This window comes from Tachyglossus aculeatus, chromosome 22 (assembly GCF_015852505.1).
Source record: "Tachyglossus aculeatus isolate mTacAcu1 chromosome 22, mTacAcu1.pri, whole genome shotgun sequence".
Lineage (NCBI taxonomy): Eukaryota > Metazoa > Chordata > Mammalia > Monotremata > Tachyglossidae > Tachyglossus > Tachyglossus aculeatus.
In genome coordinates, this window is record NC_052087.1 from 29,569,162 (window position 1) to 29,587,417 (window position 18,256).

Genomic DNA, 18,256 nt, shown 5'->3' on the forward strand with positions numbered 1-18,256 from the left:
TTCTCCACCAGCCGACTCCCGTTTTCCGTCAGCTCTCTTCAACGGCTCCCCCTCCACCAGGGAGGCTAAGTGTGAAGTTGGGGCTTGATAAAACACTCAGACGTTATTTTAAAAAACTCAGTGATGAATGGGTCTCATCAACTTCAACCATGTTTTAAAAGACCCAAAGTAAATGCATGTCGAGTAGGCAGGAAAGTGAAGCTGGCAAGAAACCGTGGCAGTGAGGGATCATCAGGGAGGTAACGAAGCAGGGTCAGGTGAGAAGAGGATCCAATAGTGAAGCCTGTGCTTCTCCGAGAAGAAATTTCCTGGCCTGAATCAACCGCCGCTTTTATTTTTTTTGTTTTTTATATGGTATTTGTTAAGTTCTTACTATGTGCCAGGCACTGTACTCATCCTTATTTTAAAGCTACCTCCTGTTTTCTTGCTAATGACTCCCATCCCTGGGAGGCCAGAGACCTGCATGGGGTCTGTATGAATCTCCTTCCTCTCCGCCAAATAGCATCCCTCCGTCCTCCACAAGGCATTCCCCAACTAATCCCCTCCTTCCCGATTACGCTACTCCAAATGCCAACTTAACACTTGATGGTACCCCTATTTATGTTATTTAATTGTGTATTATGCTTTTACATTGGTATTTATTCTATGGCTTTTGTATATATGTCCCAAACTGAGCCTCGCATCTTTCATCATGAACCCTCTTCTCCCAACTTGCCCATTTTTGGATCCTCCCTCTCACTGAAGCCCACAACCTTGGCTCATTCGCGACTCCTCTGCTCTCATAACCAATCTCCTGCTGAGTCCTGGCAATTTTTCCACAAAAACAGTTATTAGATCCAGCTCTGCCTCTCCAGCCCCACAATCCTGGTTCAAACACTCACAATCTCACAATTGGACTATTGTATCAGCCTTCCTCCTGACCCCGCTGCCTCCAGCCTCTCTCCCCTTCAGTCCATACTCTGAGGTACTGCCTCGAGTACCTTCCTGAAACATCACCCAGTCCACAACTCCTCTTTCCTCTCAACCCTCCAATTCAAAGCTTCCATAATAATAATAATAATAATAATAATAATAATAATAATAATAATAATAATAATGGCATTTATTAAGCGCTTACTACGTGCAAGGCACTGTCCTAAGCACTGGGGAGGTTACAAGGTGAGCAGTTTGTCCCACTTGGGGCTCACAGTCTTAGTCCCCGATTGGATGAATGAATGAACAGTCAGCGCTCAATCAATACAATTGAAGGAATGAATGAACAGTAAGCGCTCAATCAACACGATTGAAGGAATGAATGAACAGTAAGCGCTCAATAAATACGATTGCATGAATGAATGAACAGTCAGCGCTCAATAAATATGACTGAATGAGTGAATGAACAGTCAGCGCTCAATAAATATGATTGAATGAGTGAATGAATAGTCAGCGCTCAATAAATACGATTGAATGAATGAATGAACAGTTAGCGCTCAATAAATACATTGAATGAATGAATGAACAGTAAGCACTCAACAAATACGATTGAATGAATGAATGAACAGTCAGCACTCAATCAATATGATTGAATGAATGAATGAACGAACAGTAAGTGCTCAATCAATACGACTGAATGAATGAACAGTCAGTGCTCAATCAACACAATTGAAGGAAAGAATGAACAGTAAGCGCTCAATCAACACGATTGAAGGAATGAATGAACAGTAAGCGCTCAATAAATACGATTGCATGAATGAATGAACAGTCAGCGCTCAATAAATATGACTGAATGAGTGAATGAACAGTCAGCGCTCAACAAATACAATTGAATGAATGAATGAACAGTCAGCACTCAATCAATATGATTGAATGAATGAATGAACGAACAGTAAGTGCTCAATCAATACGATTGAATGAATGAACAGTCAGTGCTCAATCAACACAATTGAAGGAAAGAATGAACAGTAAGCGCTCAATCAATACGATTGAAGGAATGAATGAACAGTAAGCGCTCAACAAATACGATTGAAGGAATGAATGAACAGTCAGTGCTCAGTAAATACAATTGAATGAATGAACAGTAAGCACTCAATCAATACGATTGAATGAATGAATGAACAGTAAGCGTTCAATCAATACGACTGAATGAATGAATGAACAGTCAGCGCTCAATACGATTGAATGGATGAATGAGCAGTCAGTGCTCAAATACGATTGAATGAATGAATGAACAGTCAGTGCTCAATAAATACAATTGAATGAATGAACAGTAAGCGCTCAATCAATACGATTGAATGAACAGTCAGTGCTCAATAAATACAATTGAATGAATGAATGAACAGTCAGCGCTCAATAAATATGAGTGAATGAATTAATGAGCAGTCAGCACTCAAATACGATTGAATGAATGAACAGTCAGTGCTCAATAAAAACGATTGAATGAATGAACAGTCAGCGCTCAATCAATACGATTGAATGAATGAATGAAGTCAGCGCTCAATCAATACGATTGAATGGATGAATGAACAGTCAGCGCTCAAATACGATTGAATGAATGAACAGTCAGTGCTCAATCAATACGACTGAATGAATGAACAGTAAGTGCTCAATCAATACGATTGAATGAACAGTCAGTGCTCAATAAATACGATAGAATGAATGAACAGTCAGCACTCAATACGATTGAATGAATTAATGAGCAGTCAGTGCTCAAATACGATTGAATGAATGAACAGTCAGTGCTCAATAAATACAATTGAATGAATGAACAGTAAGCGCTCAATCAATACGATTGAATGGATGAATGAACAGTCAGCGCTCAATCAATACGACTGAATGGATGAATGAACAGTCAGCGCTCAAATACGATTGAATGAATGAAGTCAGCGCTCAATCAATACGACTGAATGAGTGAACAGTAAGTGCTCAATCAATACGATTGAATGAACAGTCAGTGCTCAATAAAATATGATTAAATGAATGAACTGTCAGCACTCAATAAATACGATTGAATGAATTAATGAGCAGTCAGCACTCAAATACGATTGAATGAACAGTCAGTGCTCAATAAATATGATTGAATGAATGAACAGTCAGTGCTCAATAAATACGATAGAATGAATGAAGTCAGCGCTCAATAAATACGATTGAATGAATTAATGAGCAGTCAGCGCTCAAATACGATTGAATGAATGAACAGTCAGCGCTCAATCAATACGATTGAATGAATGAACAGTCAGCGCTCAATCAATACGATTGAATGGATGAATGAACAGTCAGCGCTCAAATACGATTGAATGAATGAAGTCAGCGCTCAATCAATACGATTGAATGAACAGTAAGTGCTCAATCAATACGACTGAATGAACAGTCAGCGCTCAATAAATACGATTGAATGAATGAATGAACAGTCAGCACTCAATAAATACGATTGAATGAATTAATGAGCAGTCAGCGCTCAAATACGATTGAATGAATGAACAGTCAGCGCTCAATCAATACGATTGAATGAATGAATGAAGTCAGCGCTCAATCAATACGATTGAATGGATGAATGAACACTCAGCGCTCAATCAATACGATTGAATGGATGAACAGTCAGCGCTCAATCAATACGATTGAATGGATGAAGTCAGCACTCAATCAATACGATTGAATGAATGAACAGTAAGTGCTCAATCAATACGATTGAATGAATGAACAGTCGGCACTCAATAAATACGATTGAATGAATTAATGAGCAGTCAGCGCTCAAATACGATTGAATGAATGAACAGTCAGCGCTCAATCAATACGATTGAATGAATGAACAGTCAGCGCTCAATCAATACGACTGAATGAATGAACAGTCAGCGCTCAATCAAAACGATTGAATGAATGAATGAACAGTCAGCGCTCAATCAATACGATTGATTGATTGATTGAATGAATGAATGAAAGAAAGGCCAACCGTCCGACGAGCATGGCCGATTACCTCAGGAACGGCCAACTAGCCGCGAGGCACGCGCTGCCGAGAGGGCGGGGGCGGAGGGGGGAGGGGCGGCAGCCCTCTGATTGGTCGCGCTCTTTTGGCGGGACGACGGCGCGCGCCCGGCGGCCATTTTGATGGCTGCTCCTCCCGCCCCCCTGTTGCCTCAGCTCCGCCGCGCATGCGTAGTCTCCCGGGTCATCCCACCCCCACCCCCCCCCATTCCCGGGAAAGCCAGTCAGGCGGCCCGGATACTGCGGACGTGTCCTTGGACACTGTCCCTCCCCTTCCCAATGAGGAGGCCCCAGTGCGGGGGGAGGGTCAGGTGTTTTCCTCCTTCCGGGAAGAGCTTAGGTTTCCGGGGCTGGAGCGGGAAGTTAGTTGGAGCCGCGCGTGCGCGCGCCAGTTACGACCGGAGCGAAGCGGTTCGAGGGCCCGTCGGAGGTGAGATGGGGCCCCCGGCCTGGGCCTTTCCCCACTCTGACCTTTGACCCCCTCAGAAGCACGTCGCCATTCCCCAGCCCTATTTTAAAGGCTTTTCCGCCGCCTTTCCTCAATAATAATAACATTTATTAAGCGCTTACCATGTGCCAAGCACTGTCCTAAGCGCTGGGGAGGATACAAGGTGATGAGGTTGGCCCACGGGGGGCTCACAGGCCCCAGTTTTACAGACGATGGGGAAAGCGGTTTTAACCCCCATTTTACAGAGGAGGTAACTGAGGCACAGAGAATAATAATCATAATGGCATTTAAGTGCTTACTATGTGGAAAGCACTGTTTTAAACACTGGGGAGGATCCAAGGTGATGAGGTGGTCCCACTGGGGGTTCACAGGCCCCAGTTTTACAGACGATGGGGAAAGCGGTTTTAACCCCCATTTTACAGAGGAGGTAACTGAGGCACAGAGAATAATAATAATAATGGCATTTAAGTGCTTACTATGTGGAAAGCACTGTTTTAAGCACTGGGGAGGATCCAAGGTGATGAGGTTGTCCCACGGGGGGCTCACAGGCCCCAGTTTTACAGACGATGGGGAAAGCGGTTTTAACCCCCATTTTACAGAGGAGGTAACTGAGGCACAGAGAATAATAATAATCATAATGGCATTTAAGTGCTTACTATGTGGAAAGCACTGTTTTAAGCACTGGGGAGGATACAAGGTGATGAGGTTGTCCCACTGGGGGCTCACAGGCCCCAGTTTTACAGACGATGGGGAAAGCAGTTTTAACCCCCATATTACAGAGGAGGTAACTGAGGCACAGAGAATAATAATAATAATGGCATTTAAGTGCTTACTATGTGGAAAGCACTGTTTTAAGCACTGGGGTGGATACAAGGTGATGAGGTTGTCCCACGGGGGGCTCACAGGCCCCAGTTTTACAGGCGATGGGGCTCACAGTTTTAACCCCCGTTTTACAGAGGAGGTAACTGAGGCACAGAGAATAATAATCATAGTGGCATTTAAGTGCTTACTATGTGGAAAGCACTGTTTTAAGCACTGGGGAGGATACAAGGTGATGAGGTTGTCCCACGGGGGGCTCACAGGCCCCAGTTTTACAGGCGATGGGGAAAGCAGTTTTAACCCCCATTTTACAGAGGAGGTAACTGAGGCACAGAGAATAATAATCATAATGGCATTTAAGTGCTTATTATGTGGAAAGCACTGTTCTAAGCACTGGGGAGGATACAAGGTGATGAGGTTGTCCCACGGGGGGCTCACAGGCCCCAGTTTTACAGACGATGGGGCTCACAGTTTTAATCCCCATTTTACAGAGGAGGTAACTGAGGCACAGAGAATAATAATAATAATGGCATTTGTTAAGTGCTTACTGTGTGGAAAGCACTGTTTTAAGCACTGGGGAGGATACAAGGTGATCAGGTTGTCCCACTGGGGGCTCACAGGCCCCAGTTTTACAGACGATGGGGAAAGCGGTTTTAACCCCCATTTTACAGAGGAGGTAACTGAGGCACAGAGAATAATAATAATAATGGCATTTAAGTGCTTACTATGTGGAAAGCACTGTTTTAAGCACTGGGGAGGATCCAAGGTGATGAGGTTGTCCCACTGGGGGCTCACAGGCCCCAGTTTTACAGACGATGGGGAAAGTGGTTTTAACCCCCATTTTACAGAGGAGGTAACTGAGGCACAGAGAATAATAATAATCATAATGGCATTTAAGTGCTTACTATGTGGAAAGCACTGTTTTAAGCACTGGGGAGGATACAAGGTGATGAGGTTGTCCCACTGGGCGCTCACAGGCCTCAGTTTTACAGACGATGGGGCTCACAGTTTTAATCCCCATTTTACAGAGGAGGTAACTGAGGCACAGAGAAAAATAATAATAATGGCATTTGTTAAGTGCTTACTGTGTGGAAAGCACTGTTGTAAGCACTGGGGAGGATCCAAGGTGATGAGGTTGCCTCACGTGGGGCCCACAGGCTTAATCCCCATTTTACAGATGAGGTAACTGAGGCCCAGAGAAGTGAAGTGACTTGCCCAAAGTCACACAGCTGACAGTTGGCCAAGCCGGGATCTGAACCCATGACCAGAAGCGGTTAAGAATAATAATAATAATAATAATAATAATAAGAATAATGGCATTTATTACACTTAACATGTGTAAAGCACTGTTCTAAGCGCTGGGGAGGTTACAAGGTGATCAGGTTGCCTCACGTGGGGCTCACAGGCTTAATCCCCATTGTACAGATGAGGTAACTGAGGCCCAGAGAAGTGAAGTGACTTGCCCAAAGTCACACAGCCGACAGTTGGCCGAGCCGGGATCTGAACCCATGACCAGAAGCGGTTAAGTGACTAAGAGATGTTAAGCGGTTAAGAGAAGTTAAAAGTGACTTGCCCAAGGTCACACAGCCGATAAGCGGTGGAGCGGAATTAGAACTCACGACCTCTGACTCTCAAGCCCGTGCTCTTTCCCCTGAGCCACGCTGCTTCTCTGATGATGTCGAAAGTGTCCATGAGAAGAATTCCATGACACGTCTTTTTCTATCGCTTTAAGTCAGCGCTTAGAACAGTGCTTTGCACATAGTAAGCGCTTAACAAATGCCATTATTATTATTATGAGGTAACTGCGGCACAGAGAAGTTAAGCGACTTGCCCAAGGTCACACAGCCGATAAGCGGTGGAGCTGGGATTAGAACTCACGACCTCTGACTCCCAAGACCCTGCTCTTTCTACTGAGCCACGCTGCTTCCCTGATGATGTCAAAAGTGTCAATGATACATGCCTTTATTGCTTTTTTAAGTCAGTGCTTAGAACAGTGCTTTGCACATAGTAAGCGCTTACCAAATGCCATCATTATTATTATTATGAGGTAACTGAGGCACAGAGAAGTTATGACTTGGCCAAAGTCGCTCAGCTGACAATTGGCAGAGCCAGGATTTGAACCCATGACCTTTCATTCATTCATTCATTCAATCGTATTTATTGAGCGCTTACTGTGTGCAGAGCACTGTACTAAGCACTTGGGAAGTACAAGTTGGCAACATATAGAGACGGTCCCCACCCAGCAGCGGGCTTACAGTCTAGAAGAAGCAGCATGGCTCAGTGGAAAGAGCGCGGGCTTTGGAATCAGAGGTCATGGGTTCAAATCCCGGCTCCGTCACTTGTCAGCTGTGTGACTTTGGGCAAGTCACTTCACTTCTCTGGGCCTCAGTTCCCTCATCTGTAAAATGGGGCTTAAGACTGTGAGCCCTCCGTGGGACAACCAGATCACTTTGTAACCCCCCCAGCGCTTAGAACAGTGCTTTGCACATAGTAAGCCTTAATAAATTCCATCATCATTATTATTAGAAGGGGGAGACAGACAACAAAACAAAACATATTAACAAAATAAAATAGAATAAATATGTACAAGTAAAATAAATAGAGTAATAAGTACATACAAACGTATATACATATATACAGGTGCTGTGGGGAGGGGAAGGAGGTAAGGCGGGGGGGGAGGAGGGGGCTCAGTCTGGGAAGGCCTCCTGGAGGAGGTGAGCTCTCAGTAGGGCTTTGAAGGGACTTCTGACTCCAAAGTCGCGGGTTCGAATCCCGTCTCCGCCACATGTCGGCCGTGTGACCTCGGGCAAGTCACTTAACTTCTCGGAGCCTCAGTTCCCTCATCTGTAAAACGGGGGGATGACCGTGAGCCCCACGCGGGACAACCTGATCACCTTGTAGTCCCCCAGCGCTTAGAACAGTGCTTTGCACATAGCGCTTAACCAATGCCATTATTATTATTCTCATAAAGCCATCTCTTCTCCAGCCCCTAGCCCAGGTACCCTCCTCCTCCGCTGCTCGGGGCTCCAGTCCGGGCCCGGCGGGATGGCCCCCACCAAGAGGCCCACGACCTCCAAGTCCCACGAGGGGAAGGCGCCGCCGGACAAGAGGCCTCCGAACAAGAAGAACAGCCGCCACGGCCCCCAGGAGCCGGAGCCGGAGCCCAAAAGACAGCGTGTGACGAGCCCCTGCCGGCCAGCGGGGACAGGCAGGGGTATCGTCCCCCTTACCTTGTAGTTCTGATTTTGGAGATCCCTAGTGCCCGTCCTCCAAGATAGTGTGTGTTCAACAGAAAAACAACAAAAACCCCTTACCACAGACCCTAGAGAGTGCTAACAGGGGTGACCCCCCCCCCACAACCAGCCTTAGGGTCCAAATTGTGCGGCCTGAGAGCGGATAGAGCACGGGCTTGGGAGTTCTCGAAAGACCTGGGTTCCAATCCTGTCTATTCCACTCGTCTGCCGTGTGACCTTGGACAAGTCACTTCATTTCCCGTGCCTCAGTTACCTCATCTGAAAAACGAGGCTTAAGACTGTGAGCGCCATGAGGGACGTGGGCAGTGTCCAGCCTGATTAGCCTGGCACAAACTAAGCGCTTAAGTACCATTAAAAAAAACCCCTTCCAACCCCCTTATTCATTCATTCATTCAGTCGTATTTATTGAGCACTTACTGTGTGTAGAGCGCTGTACTAAGCGCTTGGGAAGTACAAGTCGGCAACATACAGAGACGGTCCCTGTTGCCAACGTGTACCACATGTTGCCAATGTGTAGCGCTCAATAAATACGATTGAATGAATGAACGGGCTCACAGTCGACAAGGGGGCTCACAGTCTGGATTGCCCCCAAAGGCCTCCATAGACCATTAGGTGGCTGGGATGGTGAAACTACACGCTTGACCTCAGCACCTTTTCATAAGTGATAAGATTTATTCCCCGTCCAGGTTTATATCTGCTCTATATTAGTGATCCGATGCTTTGTCATCTAATCGTTCACTGATGTGGTTTGCTTTGGCTCACAACCGGTACCGTGTGGGAGAAGGGAAGAGTGTGTTGGATCTTTGAGTGTCCCCGTAGTACAGGTGGACTCTTACCTGTCTCTGTACAAACTTCGGGACTCCAAGAGTACTCTGTGATAGTTCCTCTGTCTAAGAGGAACGATATGTAAAAAGAGGGAAGAGGAAGAAGGGAGGCAAATGACTCGTGACCTCATCCCTTCTCCCTATCTGGAAGCTGTCCTATTTGGAGCCAACCCTGAGGACGCAAAAAGGATCTGCTCTAATCTAGAGCATCTCTAGAAGGTCTTGGGTCATCTCCAGTTTGAAGGACTCCAGGAAGACTAAGCCAGCAAGTTTTGGACTTGTCCTGGAGTCTGTTTTGACCCGTAGTCTACTGGACTTACCCTAGACTGGGTTCAAGGCCTCAGGGAGGCCCCAGGATTGACTGACCCCAAATCCTCTGATCAGAGGTAATCTGGGATAGGGCTGGGTATCCCAGGGGTTAGCCAGAACTGGAATAACAGCTGGGGTGGAAGAACAGATAAATTGTCTTCCAATCTGGACTACTCTTGGTGAAGTGGTCAGTACCACTTGGTCCCTTTCAGGATTCTGTATCATGAAAACTCAAACCCCTCTCAATGGGGAGTTTCCCAACTCAGTGTGTTCGATCACTGAGGCCCGCTAGTCTGTTCCCTTCATCTCACAGGAAGGTGGTCACAAGCAGATTATGATTCTGTTTCAGTGCCGAGTGTGCTTTCTTAGATGGAGGGTTCCTGCTTTCAGCAACTGTTTCCCTTTGTGCTGGAATGAGGCCAAGCAAGGGCCAGAGAGACCTTGAGAGATGGCTGCGAAGGTAGAAAGGTTGGCCGGGCCGCCTGCCGCTTCTCGTTGACCGGAGTACCTGGCGTCATCTCTCTTGGGCCCCCTGGCCTCTCACGCTTCAGCTAAGCCACCTACCTTTCCCATCCCACATGGGAATGATGGGGATTGGGAGGGGGGAGGCACTCAAGGGTGGTGGGTGAGAGCAGGTTTTTCCATTCTGCTCCTTGTCAGGCTCGGTCCGGAGCTCTCTTGGGCTGGCTAGTCAGAGGGATCAGCCGTGCCCCATCGTCCAGGCCATCCACCGGCACATCCTGGGCAGGGCTTCCCGGGCACCTCTGTGGCAGGTGAGCTCTCTCCATCAAGGATGGGCTCCACAGGGCTGCTTCTACGGGGTGGGGCTGGGCACCCCATGATGACGACTACTGCTTCCTCAGTCCTATTTTTGCAAAGCACTGAGCGCATATAGAATTGAATTGAGAAATAATGCCAGTGTTAGTCCAAGTTTGGAAGTGAGGCAAACCAGTGGTTTTAAAAGACAAGCCATGAGAGTGAGTTTTTGAACCATTTTGGAATTGATTATTTATAAGCAGCCTTAAAAGTCCCAGGCACAATCTCAGAGTGGCCATACAGGCAGGGTGACTGAGCCTCTGGACCCTCTTAGCTGCTGCTCCTTCTGCTGCCACGACCAGTCACTATCGCCATCTCTCTCACCTGAGTCCAGTCGGAATGAAGGAATCGGGGAGCTCGTGCATATTCGTTCCCCCCAAAATCTGGATTGGACCGGCTTTAAGCCGCTGGGGACAATTGGATATTTTCTAGTCCTTGACTAAATGGACAGTTGAGCTGAACAAATGACTTGAGAGTCCCAAAGGAAGTCACTGGGTGAGAAGAGCTGGTGCTCTGGGTGAAAGGCAGGGAGGAAAAGGAGAACTGATCCCAGCAGGAATAAGCTGTGCTGCCTCCCAACGCCATGCTGAGAGCATAACTGTAGCTGGTTTTAGCAGGTGTTCACTTGTGAGGACCTGGGGTCAAATGCTCTGATCCTAGTTATTTAGAGAGGAGAAGAGAAAGCCTGCTAGGTATCAATCAATCAATCGTATTTGAGCGCTTCCTGTGTGCAGAGCACTGTACTAAGCGCTTGGGAAGTCCAAGTTGGCAACACATAGAGACAGTCCCTACCCAACAGTGTGCTCACAGTCTACAAGGGGGAGACAGAACAAAACCAAACATACTAACAAAATAAAATAAATAGCATAGATATGTACAAGTAAAATAAATAGAGTAATAAATATGTACATACATATATACAGGTAGAGTTTCTTGGTTTAAGTAGAGCTCTGTGATGACCGGTCCGGGTCCAACTTCGATCCAAGTAGAATCAGGAGGAAACCCTGGCCCAACACCACCCAAGAAACGCAGCCGTGGCCCAGTTGTCACGTGCCCGGGCTTCCTTGCCTCCAAACATGAGGGGCTGGCGACCAAAGGACCCACTGAGTCCTGCCTGGACTTATCCGGGGCCCCCGGCTGACTCAAATCTCCGTGCCTCCGAGGTTGGGAGTGTATATGCGTGGGCTGGTGGGGAACGGGTCCTTGCAGCCAGCATCACCTCTTCCCTCCACCCCCTCTCTCCATGCACCTTACCATCTAGCAATTTAGCCCAGGTAGGGGAAGAAAAAGTGCTATTAACTGGTCCAGTCACTGCCATCAGGCAGTAGGCTAGAAGCAGGGATAGTTAGGAAATGCAGCGGAAGGAGCTATTCACAGCGCAAAAGCAACCAGGCAGTGTTCTACTGACAACATATTTTTATTTTTTGGAGTACATACATTAGCCAAACTGGTTGTAAACTTTGGGGGTCGATGGAGCCTTCCGGGTTATGAGACGGGGCACCCGCTCTGGACCGGGGGGACGTGGCAGACTGCTTAGCTGTTGTCAAGCCACAGAGGGAGAGTCTTGGCCTTTGCGGTGTGGAGCGTTTGTAGGGAACTGTGTGTTGTTGTAGCAGTAGAGATGACAGTATGGCAGTTACTGAACCCTTGGTGGGGGGAGAAGAGGGGATAATCACGGTGCCCACGTTTCCGCCCCTCGTTAGCGAAGCTTTCTCTACAGTCCCCTCTCCTGTCACTGTCCTTACTCACCTGAGTGGAGAACCAGAGTCCGGAAAGTAGGAAAAATAGTTTACTACTTTCATGCTTGCAACCCCTTCTTCTCTCTCTGCAGCTGCCTAAGAAGTATCGGGGCTAGGCTGTGCACGCGGGGCCTTGGCCCGGGTGAAGGGCCGAGGCTCGGCCCCGGTTGGGAGATGGAGTCTAACCTTGGTGTCCATATTCTGTCTGCACCAGCATCTCCAACGGTCATTCGAGGGTTCTCTGGCCTCGTATCGGCTCTTCCGAACCAGCAGCCCCTTTGATAGGAGGGCCACCTGCCTGGAGTGGCACCCAACACATCCCAGCACTTTGACTGTGGGCTCCAAGGGGGGAGACATCATCCTCTGGGATTATGAGGTGCTGGACAAAACCTGCTTCATTAAAGGGGTGAGTTCTGGTACCCCGTGACCTTGAACAATCCCCCAAACCCACCTGCCCGTCACTCCTATGACTTGGACAATACATTTGGGGGGCTCCGGTTGACGTCGTCATTATGGCATTTGCTAAGCACTTACTGTGTGTCGAGCGCGGTTCTAAACGCCCGGGTAGACACTTAATCGGGTTGGACACAGTCCCTGTCCCACATGGGGCTCACCGTCTTAATCGCCATTTTACAGAGGAGGATACAGAGGCATAGAGAAGTTAAATGACTCGCCCAAGGTCACCCAGCAGACAAGTGGCAGAGACGGGATTAGAACCCAGGTCCTCTAATCCCCGGGCCCGTGCTCATTCCAGTAGGCCACCGTGCCCAAGACAGAAATGCGCTTCGTGCTAGCCACGCACCTGCTCGGGGCCCGCTCGGGGCCCCAACTCTGCCCAGTGGGAGAGGATGAGGCCTTCTCCCTTGTTAGTGGAGGATGGCAGCACCCTCTGTCATTATCCTCATTATTAGAGAAGCAGCGTGGCTCAGTGGAAAGAGCCCGGGCTTTGGAGTCAGAGGTCACGGGTTCAAATTCCGGCTCCTCCAGTTGCCAGCTGTGTGACTTTGGGCAAGTCACTTCACTTCCCTGGGCCTCAGTTCCCTCATCTGTAAAATGGGGGATTAAGACGGCGAGCCCCCAGTGGGACAACCTGATCACCTTGGAACTTCCCCAGTGCTTAGAACAGTGCTTTGCACATAGTAAGTGCTTAATAAATGCCATCATAAAAGGAGCAGCGTGGCTCAGTGGAGAAGAGCCCGGGCTTTGGAGTCAGAGGTCATGGGTTCGAATCCAGGCCCCACCACATGCCTGCTGTGTGACCTCGGGCTAGTCACTTCTCTGAGCCTCAGTTCCCTCATCTGCAAAATGGGGATGAAGACTGAGCCCCACGTGGGACAACTGGATCACCTTGTATCCACCCCCAGCGCTTAGAACAGTGCTCTGCACATAGTAAGCGCTTAACAAATGCCATCACTATTATGATGATGATTATTATTATTATTATCCCTTCAGGGTGCGAGGGATCGTCTCCAGGCGGGTCTTGTTCCTCTCCTGAGCACCCAAATTGAATTCCTTTCAGAATGAAAGCTAGCGCCTGCCGTGTGGGTTGGTCCTAGGCTAGCGGAGAATCCTTTGGGTTGGGCCGTTATGGTCTAGGTCGGAATTCCAGTGCCTGACAGCCAGTCTCGCCGTGGCTGCCGGGATGAGGGTCCGGCGGAGATCCGGGGAGCACTGGAGACTCCTGGGTTCTCCCGGGCAGGATCGGGCACGACGGGAGAATTGTAGGAGCCGCGGGCTTGGGCAGTAACCGTTTAAATGTCGGCGCGCTAGAGCATCTCTAAAGCCCCCTGTCACTCATTCTTCCAGCCCCCATCTCCCTCACCCAAACGGAGATCGTTCCCTCCCAAGCATTTAGTACAGTGCTCTGCACACAGTAAGCACCGCTGGATCCTGACCGCCCCAGCTGAGGATTGCTAGAAGCCTGGCTTGTTAGATCCTTGGCTGTCCTGTTGGCTGTTGAAGCAGCGTGGCTCAGTGGAAAGAGCTTGGGCTTTGGAGTCAGAGGTCGTGGGTGCAAATCCCGGCTCCCCAAACTGTCAGCTGTGTGACTTTGGGCAAGTAACTTAACTTCTCTGGGCTTCAGTGACCTCATCTGTAAAATGGGGATTAAGACTGTGAGCCCCCCGTGGGGCAACCTGATCACGTTGTAACCTCCCCAGCGCTTAGAGCAGTGCAAAGCACATAGTAAGCGCTTAATAAATGCCATCATTATTATTATCCTCAGGTTGCTGAACCTCTGTTCCCCCTCCGTGCCCTTATCCCCGCCCCACCACCCGCCCCCCAGCCTTGTTTCCTTACCTCACGCAGTGGCTTTTCTCCTTATAGATCGGAGCTGGAGGGAGCATCACTGGAATGAAGTTTAACCCTCTCAACCCCAACCAGCTGTACACCTCCTCCATGACGGGCACCACCAGCCTGCAGGACTTTACCGGCAACACCTTCCAGGTTTTCACCAAGGCGGACACCTGGGAGTAAGCAGCCTGGCCAAGACGGTGGTTTCCAGAGTCTCAGGGTGGTCGGGGAAAACACCGCGGGGCGGGGGAAAGAGAGAAGAGGGGCGATGCACTCTGCTACCCTCCCTCAGCCCGCCGGCCCCTCTGCTTCCCGTCTTGCGGATTGCAACGAGAAAGGGATCTGACTTTCTGAGTTGATGGGTTGGAGGGAGGTGGGAGAAGCAGGTTTCCGTCTTCTTTCCCTAACTCCCTTTCCGCGGCTGGGGCCTCGCCCCTTTCAGTAAGGAAAGAGCCAGGCGGCGTCTCGAGCCCCGGGCCGGGTTCAGTTCTTAGCGCACCACTGCGAAGTCACTGGCCTCAACGTCTCCCTGTCATTTGGGGTGATCTCGGTCTGCCTCTCGGTAGGCCTGAGGACCAAGATTATGCTCGAGAAGAACTCTGAGCTTCCCCGGGAGGAAGCAGGCCGAGAAATGAAAACGTAGTTGCTGTCTGACGGTCGCCATCCCTCGCGCCCCGCCCCCTCCCGCCCCGGTTGAAGCCGCGGGAACTAGGTAAGGGGTAGGCTGTTAAGCGCTTAGTACAGTGCTCTGCACGTAGTAAGCGCTCAAGAAATACGATTGGTGATGAAGTAGGGCCTGGTTACCGGAGGAGCTTCTGGAACCCCAGAGCGTGTGGCTACTGGCGCTCTCGGACCCCGAGAGGAGGTCGGGGACGGCGCGGCGCCCGGGACCTCCCACGGCCTCGGGCGGTTGGTTCTAGAGGCGGCCTTCGTGATCCCCGGGCTTGGCATGCAGTGGCGGGCTGGGCTTTGCGGGGCAGTCCGGGGCTATTGACCGGCTGGCCCGAATTCCCGACTGTCAGCCCCTTCCAACGGGAAGGTTTGCGGTGGTCAATCCGGCGTCCCTCCCAGGGACTTGAGGACAAGGGGGAGTTAGGCGGGGCTTGAGAGATTCAGGAGCAGAGGAGGGAGCTAAAGTGCCTCACTAAGGCCCCTGGGTTTGGCGGGCTCAGGGACTTAATGATCCGACCCCGGGCGGGGGGAGCAACAGCCGAGGGAACTCTCCAGTCGGTGGTGACGCTCTCTCGCGGATCAGTGGGCCGTTGGAGTGACTCTCCAGCCCGAGGGCGAGGGGTGGAGGGGCTCGACCAGGCGGCCGCCTCAAACTAAACCGACTAAAAAGTCCTCTCGGGGTCTTGGGTGGCACCCAGGGCTGTGCGGGTGTCCCCCCGTCAGAGAGCACCCATGGCCAGTCACCCGATTCCTTCTACCCCCTCCAGCAACTGGTACTGCGGGGTGGATGTGTCCCCCGACGGCCGGATGGTAGTGACAGGGGACAACATGGGCAACGTGGTCCTGCTGAGCACCGACGGTGACATGGTGAGTGGCCTCTCCTCCCAGGCCTCCCCGTCTCCCCCCTCCCGACTTGCACCGAGTTAACCCCCTCTGCCGCAGATCTGGAACTGGAAGCTGCACAAGAAGAAAGTGACCCACGTGGCCCTGAACCCGCACTGCGACTGGCTGCTGGCCACGGCCTCCGTGGACCAGACAGTGAAAATCTGGGACGTGCGCCAAGTCAAGGGGAAGTCCGGCTTCCTCCACAACCTGCCTCACGCCCGGGCCGTCAACGCAGGTGCAGCGCGGAGGGCTGGATCGGGGCTGGCCTGTGTCCATCCAAGCAGAGTAGAAATTTCCGCTCGGGTCCCCGATTAGCAACTTGCCAGAGGTCGTCGTCACCTTTTTCCCCGCTCTCTGGCCCGTTCAAGAACAGTCACGTCGGGAAAGCTCCTTTTCGTTCGCGTTCCCCAACTTGCGGGAGAGGCGAGGTGGGTGGAACGGGAGGGAGAGCGTGTGAGAGCGACAGGAGAGAAGGCTGGGGGAGGACAAGGCAGCGGGAGCACCCGGGAGCCCAGGTTCCCTCTCGATCCCTCTATTTCCGCAGCGTATTTCAGTCCAGATGGAGCCCGACTTCTGACCACGGATCAGCACAGCGAGATCCGCGTGTACTCGGCCTCTAACTGGACCTGCCCCCAGCAGATCATCCGCCACCCCCACCGCCATTTCCAACACCTCACGCCCATCAAGGTGAGGGGAGGCCCCGTCGGGGAAGGGACGGGCGAGGCGGCCCTCGGCCCTGGCCTTTCGGCAGCCCCGGGACTCCCCCACGCTCTCTTTCTTCCACAGGCAACTTGGCACCCTCGTTACGACCTTATCGTGGTTGGCCGTTACCCGGACCCCAAGTTCGAAGGCTTCACCCCCTTTGAGCTCAGAACGATCGACGCGTTTGACGGGAGCTCAGGGAAGATGGTCTGTCAGCTCTATGACCCCAACTCATCCGGCATCATCTCGGTGAGACCTGGACCGAATGGCGGGGGGAGAAGGGAGGGGAGATAGGCTAGTCCCGGGCAGCTTGGCCCCTCTACCTTGGGAGCGAGGTTTCTTGAGGTTGTGCTCTCCCAAGTGCCAAGAACACACAATAAGCGCTTAATAAATACGATTTGACGGAATGATGTGGGAGCCTTCTAAGGGCTGCCGGGTCCCTGGTGAAAAAGAGGTGAATTAATAAAAGCCAGAGGAAGTGAGGCTGCCAGGGCGAAAAGCACGCCAACACATGCGCGCTGCGCCTCCTCCCACCCCCTCACCTACCTACCTTACGTCACCCTGAATTATTTCCTGAGCGGATTCACGAGGGATCCTCTCTGACCTTTTCTCTGGAGCCTCGTTCCCCGAGCCCTTTCTTGATCAATCTCCGTGTTTGTCTTTTTTTTAGCTGAATGCGTTTAACCCCATGGGAGATACACTGGCCTCCACAATGGGTAAGCGGCACAGCCTCTGCCTGACTAAAGGGTGACTGACTTTCGTGGGGTTGGGGGGCCTGCCCTGTGGGCTGAACCCCTGCTGTCCCTGAAGCTCTGGCCCGAAGGAAGCAAGAAGCTCACGTTTCTTCCTCCCTCCCAGGCTGCGGTGGTTCCCTTCATTGGGCCGGTTTGGTCGGATGCTGTTGGACCCATGGGAGTCGAGCCAGGGTCTTCTCTTTCTCTCTGTCGCCCACCCTCCCCACCCCACCGAGATTTGCCGGAGCAGTCTCCGCCCTGAGCCCGTGAGGCAGGGCGGGCTCGAGCTAGACCCCGTTCTTCTCTCCCCAGGGTATAACATTCTCGTCTGGAGCCGACAGGAAGCTGTGGCGAGGAAGCAGGAGAAGCTGTTGAAAGTAATAACTGAGCAGCGACTGGGCGGAGGGTACTCGGTCCGGTGGGAGACACCCAACAGGCCAGAGTCAGGACCCGGTCAGCTGAGAAAGAAGCAGCATTCTCTGGAAGGGAAGAAAACAAAGACCAAAAGGAAAGACTAAGGAGTCAGGGTGGGTGTTCAGTATATCTCCGCTTCCTCGTTTTAGTGTGGATAGAGGCCAGGGGCTGGGCAGGTGGGCCTGTAGCAGCAGCAGCAGCCGCAGCAGTTACGCATCTGGACTTAAGCTGCCTTTCCTCCCCTTAGGGGAGGAGCAGGGCTAGATTGGTGTTCACCCTTTTTTTCTGACTTTTCTCACGTTCAATAAAATTGGGCCTCGTGAGCTTCTCAGTGTGGGCTTTTGCGGCGCCAGCCGGGCCGGAGCAGAAGCCTCTCGCTCCCCCCGAAGAA

At 50.8% G+C, this 18,256-nt stretch overlaps 1 protein-coding gene across 1 annotated transcript; it reads left to right on the forward strand.

The window, feature by feature from the left end:
- Nucleotides 1-4,222: 4,222 nt before the first annotated feature.
- Nucleotides 4,223-18,188, forward strand: DDB2 (damage specific DNA binding protein 2). The gene is made up of 11 exons (XM_038764083.1): nt 4,223-4,387; nt 8,211-8,438; nt 10,272-10,384; nt 12,381-12,572; nt 14,492-14,637; nt 15,898-15,997; nt 16,073-16,250; nt 16,560-16,702; nt 16,802-16,966; nt 17,388-17,433; nt 17,764-18,188. Exons 1-11 carry the CDS (start codon nt 4,237-4,239, stop codon nt 17,967-17,969), a joined length of 1,668 nt encoding a protein of 555 aa, XP_038620011.1. The 5' UTR covers nt 4,223-4,236; the 3' UTR covers nt 17,970-18,188.
- The last annotated feature ends 68 nt before the right edge of the window (nt 18,189-18,256 follow it).

Coding starts and splice junctions, on each gene's coding strand:
- DDB2 (XM_038764083.1), top strand. CDS start 4,237: ATGAGGAGGCCCCAGTGCGGGGGGAGGGTCAGGTGTTTTCCTCCTTCC. Junction 12,573..14,491: donor AAACCTGCTTCATTAAAGGG/GTGAGTTCTGGT, acceptor TTCTCCTTATAG/ATCGGAGCTGGAGGGAGCAT. Junction 15,998..16,072: donor TGAGCACCGACGGTGACATG/GTGAGTGGCCTC, acceptor CCTCTGCCGCAG/ATCTGGAACTGGAAGCTGCA.